This window comes from Colobus angolensis, unplaced genomic scaffold (assembly GCF_000951035.1).
Source record: "Colobus angolensis palliatus isolate OR3802 unplaced genomic scaffold, Cang.pa_1.0 Scaffold197, whole genome shotgun sequence".
Lineage (NCBI taxonomy): Eukaryota > Metazoa > Chordata > Mammalia > Primates > Cercopithecidae > Colobus > Colobus angolensis.
The window spans coordinates 4,405,172-4,415,000 of NW_012115121.1; the positions used below are offsets into that span (position 1 = coordinate 4,405,172).

The 9,829-nt window shown below is 38.3% G+C and overlaps 1 protein-coding gene across 1 annotated transcript in view; it reads right to left on the minus strand.

Moving 5' to 3' along the window:
- Positions 1–9,792, minus strand: part of MCM8 (minichromosome maintenance complex component 8) — a 49,586-nt gene extending 39,794 nt beyond the window's left edge. Inside the window, exons 1-7 of the mRNA XM_011941053.1 lie at positions 9,449–9,792; positions 8,309–8,465; positions 7,944–8,048; positions 6,099–6,181; positions 5,536–5,685; positions 3,525–3,628; positions 2,021–2,219 (exon numbers count right to left, since the gene is read on the minus strand). Of these exons, the coding sequence (XP_011796443.1) occupies positions 2,021–2,219; positions 3,525–3,628; positions 5,536–5,685; positions 6,099–6,181; positions 7,944–8,004 (597 nt within the window). The 5' untranslated portion in view covers positions 8,005–8,048; positions 8,309–8,465; positions 9,449–9,792. The remainder of the gene's footprint in view (positions 1–2,020; positions 2,220–3,524; positions 3,629–5,535; positions 5,686–6,098; positions 6,182–7,943; positions 8,049–8,308; positions 8,466–9,448) is intronic.
- Between the last annotated feature and the right edge of the window lie 37 nt (positions 9,793–9,829).

The window sequence follows — 9,829 nt, forward strand, 5'->3', positions numbered from 1 at the left end:
TGGTCAGGCTGGTCTCAAACTCCTGACCTCAGGTGATCTGCCCGCCTCGGCCTCCCAAAGTGCTGGGATTACAGGCGTGAGCCACCATGCCCAGCTAAAGAACAGCTTCTTAAGCAGGGCATAAAATGTACAAGTTACAAAGGAAAAGATAACAATTTGATCATGTCAAAACGTAAAATTGTACAACAAAAAAACCTACAAAGTTAAAAGCCAAACCAAAGACAGGCAGAAAATATCTAATGTATATAATCAACAATAATTAGTATCTAGAATGTATAAAGAACTCCTATCAATAAACTAATAGAACCAGGCACAGTGGCTGGCACCTTAGTCTCAACTACTTGGGAAGCTGAGACGGGAGGATCACTGGAGCCCAGGAGTTCAAGGCTGCAATGAGCTATGATCATGTCACTACACTCCAGCCTGGGCAACAGAGTGAGACCCCATCTCTAAAAAACAAAATTAAAGAATACACCAACAAACAGGAAAACGAACATTAGATATAAATAGAAAATTCAATAAAGAAAGAAACTGAATGGCCAGTAAAGATATGAAAAGATGCTCAACCACAACAGAAATCAGAAAAATTCACATTATAAATGCAGTATTATTTACACCTACCAAACTGTCAAAAATGTACAAGTCTAACAATACCAAGTGTTACTGAAAATATGGAGAAATGGTAACTGCTTAACACTACCAGCAGGGATTTAAGCTGGGAACAATACTCTGGAAAGTAATTTGGTAATACCTAATACAGTTAAAAATAAGTACAGCCAGCCAATCCCAGCACTTTGGGAGGCTGAGGCAGGCGGATCACGAGGTCAGGAGTTTGAGACCAGCCTGGCCAACATAGTGAAACCCCGTTTCTACTAAAAGTACGAAAATTAGCCAGGCATGGTGGTGTGTGCCTGTAGTCCCAGCTACACGAGAGGCTGAGGTAAAACTGCTTGAACCCAGGAGGCGGAGGTTGTGGTGAGCCAAGATCGCACCACTGCACTCCAGCCCGGGCAACAGAACAAGACTCCGTCTCAAAAAAAAAAAAGTGCAGCCTACAACTTAGTGTTCCTCTGCTAAGGAGACATGTACAAGAATGTTCTCTGTAGTATCATTTGTAATTATAAAAAACTGGAAAGAGCACAATTGTCTACCTCCAGGAAAATGGATGAATAGTGGCTATTTAAAGCAACACTCCACAACAGTAAAAATGAAAGAATTCGATATGTATTAAAATAGGTAGAACTTCAAAATAACCAAGTAAAAAAACAGCTGCATGTTACATTCAGTATACCATTTACATAAACACAATACAAAAAACGAACTCTACATACATAGTCAAGAATAAAAATGTAAACTTGAAGAACACATGCCAATTTCAGAATAGTGGTTGCATCTGGGGAGTAAATAAAGGGAATAAAACTGAGGAGAACAGAGAGACTTCAACTTTATATAACCATATTTTTGTTACAAATTAAACTAAAATAACAAAATATTAATATTTGCCAAATCATAGAGTAGATAAATGTTAATTACATTATTCTCTGCACTTTTCCATAGTTTTAAAATCTAGTTTAATAAAGGCTAATAAAGATTTTAAAAAACCCATCATTTCTAAATAGTAGAAGAAATGAAGGGAAAAAAAAAACTTGGTGTGTATATCTAGAAGTCAACAAATGTGAATGGAAGGGATGCATATTATAGTAACTTCAGGATAACGATCATCCCTGGGAATGGTACAGGTAAAGGGTAAAAAACAGACACTAATTGTGCCAGTAATGCTTTATATCATTAAAAAATGTATGTGGAGCTGAAAAATGTAAATTCGGGGTGATGACTAGTGGAATGTTTTATTTATTTCTATATTTTTCTTACCCTGAAGTATTTCATAATATAAAAGCAGAAAATCAAAAATAAAAAATAAAAATAAGCTCTGTGTTCAGGAACATTGGGAAATGTTTCCTGTATTCTGATTTGCCTTCTTTACCAAGATAAATAAAGAAGCAGTTCAAGAACGTATTACCTTTGTGGGAAGACTATATTTTCCATCTGGAAGAGGAAAACTCTGAACTTCTCCACATGCAGCACAAACAAAAGCCATCTTGGTGCAAAGAGGCTTTATATTACTGACACGAACCACTGTCCCTCTTAGAGCAATGTATTTTCCATAGTAATTTGCTCGGACATTCTTGAGTTGTGTCAAAGGCTCATAGTTGTACACCCTAAAGACAAAACAGGAAGTAATGAACAGAAACTTGATGTTTTTTATATTTTTACAAGTTCCTTTTAGGAGCAACTATGGAATTCTCAAAACAAATCATCCCCTTGATATATCAGAAATCTCACAAGAATTAAACCATTCTTGTTTTGTTTTGTTTTCTCGAGACAGAGTCTCGCTCTGTCACCAGGGTGAAGTGCAGTGGTGCAACCTCGGCTCACTGCAACCTCTGCCTCCCGGGTTCAAGCGATTCTCCTGCCTCAGTCTCCCGAGTAGCTGTGACTACAGTTGCGTGCCACCACACCCAGCTAATTTTTGTATTTTTAGTAGAGATGGGGTTTCACTATGTTGGCCAAGATAGTCTCAATCTCTTGACCTAGTGATCCACTTGCCTCGGACTCCCAGTGCTGGGATTACAGGCGTGAGCCACTGTGCCCAGCCAAACCATTCTTAGAAAGAAACAACACTAAATCTTCCTTTTTCTTCTTATCTCGCAGGCTGTTCTCAAGGAAAAAAGAAAAAAAAATTTTAAGGGAAAACAATAATGCCAAAAGGAAAATCTACAGATTCAAAAACCTTTGGGTTTCTAAGTTCTTTTTAAAGAACTGCTAGGAGATTGCCTTCTATAAATTCTGGAAAAGAAAAACAAAACTCCGATGATTACCTTATAAGGAATTCTTCTAATGAATTTAAAATCTTAAGGATGAATTCAAGAAAAACAAAATAATTTCATTTATTCCCTTGTATCTAACAGAAACCTAAAAATTGAACAAAATACACACCACTTTGTATATTACAGACTGAGTATATCCCTTATCCAAAATGCGTGGGACCAGAAGTATTTTGGATTTTTTGGACTTTCAAATATTTGCAATATTACTAGTTGAGTATCCCCAATTCAAAAATCTGAAATGCTCCAATGAACATTTCCTTTCAGTGTCGTGTCAGGGCTCAAAGTTTTGAATTTTGGAGCATTTCAGATTTCAGATTTTCAGATTAGGAATACTCAACCCATACATGGATTATTAAACTTACACAGCAGGGTCTTGATAAGTTCACATCCAAAATCAATGTTTACAAAAATTTGCAGGTTAGAAAATCAACATTTTCTTCCTTATTTAGGAAGTATCTGTCATGTTGTCTTTGAATAATTTTCAATGAGTTTACTTCAGTGTGATGATCAGTGAGATGGCGAGGAACTCATGTCCTTTTTACCGATTTCCCTGTTCTTATAAAATGAGGATTCTCATTCTTAAATGGCCTTCAATGTCCCATTCTAAGTAATACTTTAATACATCAAATTCCTCACCTTGCATGAATATGTGGCACATTTACCATTGTTTCTCCATCACTAGACAATCCTCCCTGGGCTTGTAACTCAGCTGCATGCCTTTCAAGGTCCTTAGTTAATACCTAAACAGGACAGACATTTACTCTGAAGTTGGAAAACAAAATATCCTCTTTATACAGAACTCTATTTTTATAGAGAATATAAAGTTTATGGACAGAAACAGAATAAAAACAGAAAACTTTAACAGCCCTTTAAAAATCTAATATTTAATTATGGCTACTTACTTTATAGTGGATGTTTTACTTTGGATTTTGCTGTCCCTGGACTGAAAAACTCCAGCATCCCAGTCTGCTACTTTCTGTCCCAACTAAACCTAACATTAAAAGCCCTTATAGCAGTCCCCAAAACCATCACCTCTTGATTCTAATTAAAAAAAAAAAAAATGCATTCCTATTTCTCTATATTCACTGATCAGTCAAGACAGAGAAAATAAAAATGACCTTTAAAATACCTAATACTCACTCCCTTGGCATTTAACATTAAATAATATAAACAGGCTGGGCACAGTGGCTCACACCTGTTATCCCAGCACTTTGGGAGGCCGAAGTGGGTGGATCACCTGAGGTCAGGAGTTTGAGACCAGCCCGACCAACATGGTGAGACCCCATCTCTACTAAAAATACAAAAATCAGCTGAGCGTGGTGGTGTATGCCTATAATCCCAGCTACTTGGGAGGCTGAGGCAGGAGATTCGCTTAAACCCAGGAGGCAGAGGTTGAAGTGAGCCAAGATGACACCATTGCACTCCAGCCTGGGCAACAAGAGCAAAACTCCATTTCAAAATAAATAAACAAATAAACAAACATTTAATACCACTTGTGTACAGCAGTTTGCTGACAACCTAAGAGGTAAAATAAGATGCATATACACAGCTGTTAATTGTTATAAGGACCATAAAGATGTACAGACAAAATACCATGCAAGTTTTGAAAAGCGGTCACGAGAAAGGTTTTACAGAGACAACTGAGCTAGGCCCAAATAATCTGTCTATGTGAGGGGAAGGGGATTCTACGATGAATGAATAGCACATGCAAGAGGTAGGAGAATGCCCCTCTGAATGCCCCAGCACTTTGTGTATGCCTGTCCTGAGATTTACTACACATTACCTTGAAGCATTTATCTGCTTGCTAGCCTAAAATATGTTTTTGGCCAGGCACGGTGGCTCATGCCTGTAATCCTAGCACTTTGGGAGGCCGAGGTGGGTGGATCACAAGGTCAAGAGATCGAGACCATCCCTGGCCAACATGGTGAAACCCCATCTCTACTAAAAATCCAAAACTTAGCTGGGCATGGTGGTGCGCACCTGTAGTCCCAGCTACTTGGGAGGCTGAGGCAACAGAATCACTTGAACCCGGGAGGCAGAGGTTGCAGTGAGCCGAGATCGTGCCACTGCATTCCAGCCTGGCAACAGAGCGAGACTCCATCTCAAAAAAATAAATAAAAAATAAATTTTAAAAATTTAAAAAATTTAAAATGTTTTCATATATGTTGTATTACCTGACCCTGAAAAAAACTCAGGCAGGCACAGTACAAATTGTTATTCACATTTGACATACAGGGACCCTCAGTGGTTTGCCTCATGCCACAGAACCTAAATCTAAGGTTGCTCTTTTTTGTTCTAAGTTCATAACTGTAACACCATGATTCCTTGTCTTATCTTCCCTATGAGACTGTATAACTTCTTGAAAGGAGGTTTAATTTCTGCACAATCTTTAGCAAGATGAAGCAAATCCAAATGAGTTAGAAGTAAATATTTCATTTAGATAAGCTGTTGTATATAGAATGAATGGTATCTTTCAGAATGGAATTGCAACCTCTCAGTTCTAGCCAACATCTTTTCATAAAAGCTAAGTATCTCTTATAGAAGGTACAGTCACTGTAAAATCTTCCTTTAAACTTAGACAAGGTGTGCATGTGTGTGCAAACGTTAAAAAAGTTTAGACAAAAGTATGCATAAGACAAATAGTTACCTGATGTATTGCCAAACCCATGCAAGCCAAGGTTTTCTCAGGTGCATCTCTTAGTTCATTTGCTGTATCTGGTATCAAGTTAGTTACTTCATCATCTTTTATCAGTTCTTTAAAATCCACCAAAATACTTCCCTTTCTTTCTATTTCATCCTATAAAAGAGAAAGTATGAAAACAATAACTGCTTTTTTGTAGTCAATTACCATTAACTGAGCATTCTGTTATACACTTTGAGAAAGCATACAATGTTTATATGTGAATGGTAAGTACTACATAAGTATAAGCTTTGTGCCAAGCATGGTTCTGATATTTCAAATATATTAATGTATTGATGCCTCTTAACAATCCTTTGAGGTAGGTGTTTATACCTCTATCTCTAAATGAAAGAAAACCGAGGCACAGAGAAGTAATTGATTTAATCAAAGTCCATACTGCCGGTAAGTGGCAGAACTGAGGTCTGAACCAACGCCGTCTGACTCCAGTGCCTGTGACCATAATCACAAGTACCTCAAATACATTGATAAGATGGCACACGACTGGCAGCTTTGCTGTAGAGGAATCTTACCTTATCATACAAATAAATATGCCTTGTGAAAAATTTTTCAAATGCTTGAATCTTCTCGATCAAAGGAGAGCTATCGCTGTAAACTAATCCAACAAATATGGTATTAGCACTATAATCACACATGTACATGCATATTTTTCATGAGACAAAAGCAGCACTATATACATGGTAGATGATTTTTTTCTAATTGCTTTGTATTTTGATTGCATTCATATAAAAACTGGTACAGAGGTAAACTTAAGATTCTAAAACAAATTTAGGTTTGCATAATGTGAAATGCAGACAGAAACTCTTCTCTCTGTAAAAGCCCCACTATCTGGGAAGCTCTGTTTTGCATCTTTGACACCTAACAGGACATGTGAGTTCAAATAATTTAGACAATAAGCTTAAACCAAAAATTACAATAAAGTCAAAGCCACACACATAAACTAAGCTCTTATCCTGAGACAGAACTGAAGACAATCACAGTCTCTCCTGAGATCAGGAGACAGACCAACAACACTTGACTGTGGTGGCAAAAGTGAAAAGCATTTTTTTTTTTTACACTCTAAGGTTCTACATTTTCAAATATGTCTCTCACAGAAGAACAGTACAATAAAGTAGTTTGGAAGTACAGATGGTGAAGGCTAAGGCACCGCTTGAACTCCATCTTTAGGACTGTCCAAAAATCACTTATAATGTTCTGAGCTACCTGCCAGGGGAACAATGTGAGTGCCGGTGACTAATACATCCTAAGGAACAAAAGATCATTCATGAAACAGATTCTACTGAAGGAAAAAAACGAACAGGTTTCCAATAAAGAAAACACTTGTAAAGTATTCTATTTATTCACAAAATGACTACTGAGTGCCTGGTATGGGGCCGGGGGGGTCCTGGACCTCAACAATCTAGTGATTAAAAAAAAAGTATACACACACACACACACACACACACCCCCCCGCTTATGAGACCTAAGAAACAAATGGGTATTTTAAGAGCACAGAAAAGACAGTTTCCTGCACCTATACAGACCGATGTAGGTTAACTGGTATTCTTAATTATCAAAGGGAGATTCCTTACCTGTGTTTCTACGCAAAGCTTTATTTGTTATTGTTCCTTGATTTCAAGCCCAGTTCTTTCTGCTCTGTGATGCTATAATTCAGATCTGTACCCTACATGTCTCAGATTCTCTTTAAATTCTGCCAGTTGAAGGCACTTTAGAGTGTAGAAGGTGGCAGGAAGAGAGAAAGGAATTTATTATTGTTTGCAATTCTTTTCAGCATCTCTGCAGCTGCATAAGATAACGGTAGTGCTAGCCTCCAGTTCCAAGCACCACTGAGTCATGCCCCCTCAGTTACCAGTGGCAAGCAGCTTCATTTGCCTTAGTGGTCTGAGTACAGCTCTGTAAGGCAGCCTTCAGAAGTCTAAGCATAGGTTTGTAGGGTGCCCCTCAAAAGTCAAAATAACAGTTATGCTGTGACCTCTCCAACCTTTGAATTCTCACATTCTGGTAACCTCAGAACTTCTTTTATTCTCTTAGCTATAAGGATGGTTGCTGCTTCCTCAAGTTACTACTTTCTGGGGGGTTACCTCAATATTTCCTTTCTACTCTTTCAGTCTTCCATTTTTGTATCCAATTTCTTGTATTAAGTCCCCTTTTTGAAATATCCATATGGTTTCTGCTTTCCTGACTGATACAAAGTCTAAAATGCTTTTGAAACATAAACATCATTTAATTGTTTGGGTGAACAAAGATTAAAGCAGGTATATGTTAGTAAGTGATTTACAGTAATACAAGATATAGCATCCAAAGACAAGTTAAGAAAATATGATTTATGGTGCTTTTGAGCCCCTTTTTAACCCTACCTTCAGAGAAATAAAGCTTCCAGCCTTTATATGGTATGAGCCGATCCAGTGTTGACTGCATTGACTGTGGGGTCCTTGTTGAAAGCAAAGACTGCGGGGTTTGTTCTGAAAAACATAAAATACTAGGTTAGGAGAAACAGAGTGAACATTTTTCCAATGTGCTTCTCTTTCCAAATGAGACTCTCATTAATAGAATATCCAAATTAGAGGTTTTAGTAAGAATCTGGGACGTCAATGTTCAAATACTTACTAAGGAGTAGCATGAAATAAAAGACAAACCGAAGCATGAGATAAGCCGCCTTGTATGATAGACACGAATTGCTTCCTTCATTAAGTGAAAAAAATTGATCAATCATTGACCTCACCTACCAGAAGTATGTTTTCCTGTGGTTTTACTCAGATCAGGTCTGTGTCCTCTTTCTCTCCATTTTCCTGAGAAGTTCCCGCCACCTCTTCCTCTTTTCCAGCTTTGAAATCTTCCTCGTCCAAATCCTCTGCCTCTATACTCTCCATTCATCTCTCCTAAAAGATAGATATTAAAAAGGTCTTCACCAAAACTATAAGGAAAAGTGCTCCTAAAAATGTATTAATGTAATAAAAAAGGAAAAATTAATGTATTCTAGGTTCCAGACTAGCAAACAGGCTTGCAAAGTTGTGCACCTATGATACAAGACCCAAATATTCTGCAGTTAAGTTTCTAATCTCTATCGCTTTTTAAGGTATACCATAATAGTTTAATAACTATTAAATATGGTTTAAGTATACTAGACACTCATAGGTTAAAAATAAGGACAGGTACTGTACCTGTTTACAAGAAGTACCCATCACAGAAATGAAAATAGGACAGGTAATTAACTCTGTGAAAACTTATTTGCAGTATTTGAGACTTATTATTACAGGGCAGGACAGGATGAACATAATTCTGGCCTGTGAGACACTAGGGATACATCATCATAGCTTCTTACAGTCAATTCTGCAGTGTCACATCCACTTTCTGTGCATTTTTCTGTAAATCCAAAACCGTTCTTTTAAAATACAAGTCTACTTAAAAATGATTCATATCCTAAGTACACAATAAAGATACACCTGTACACTACAGTGCAATTCATTATAAAATAACCTATCCAAATCCTTACTTAAAAGGGGTTTAGCTAATAAAACAAGTTAGTAACTACGAAGTTCACGATTTAACGGCATGACAGGGCTCCGATAATTAACCAGGCATTACGCATTATGAAACTGATGCTCAAAGAAATTAAGCAAACTGATCAAGATCAAAGTTGTCTGTTGACAGTACAGGGATAAAACTCTTTCAGGCTCCCAAGCTGAGGCGCTCCTTCAACAACGCTGCGTGCCATGCCCTACTCAAACGAGACAATACGCTGAGAATTGTAACAAATTCAAAACACGTTAAGAGGTAGGACCGGAGAACGAGTGAAAAATAACAGTTAGGTCGCTGTGCTTCTTTACTACTTTATTTACGTCTCCTAAGGCTAAGTTCTTACTTGCTCGGGACAGAGGTCCCAAACCTCTCCTAGTTCACAACTGGGCCGGCTCCAGGATACGCGCAGATCTGTCTGGCCGGATTCTCCCTCCCCTCGTCCCGTAGAGAAGCACCACCGGACTAAGAGTCTCCGAGATCTGAGCTCCTCACGCGGCTCCTGCCAAGTCCGCGGTTCTCCTCAGCCGCAGCTTTCCTGTGGTCCCCGCGCGGTGCTGAATCCCATCTTTCTCAACGGCTCGGGAAACTCAGTTTCCCCACCGCAGCTTCCAGAAGGTGTCGGGAGCGTACAGCGCCGCAATCGTGCCTCAAGCGAAAATCAGGTGTTCCACTAAATTCTTTTTTGGCGCTTCAATGATCCAACTTCCGCTCAAAGAAGCGGCAA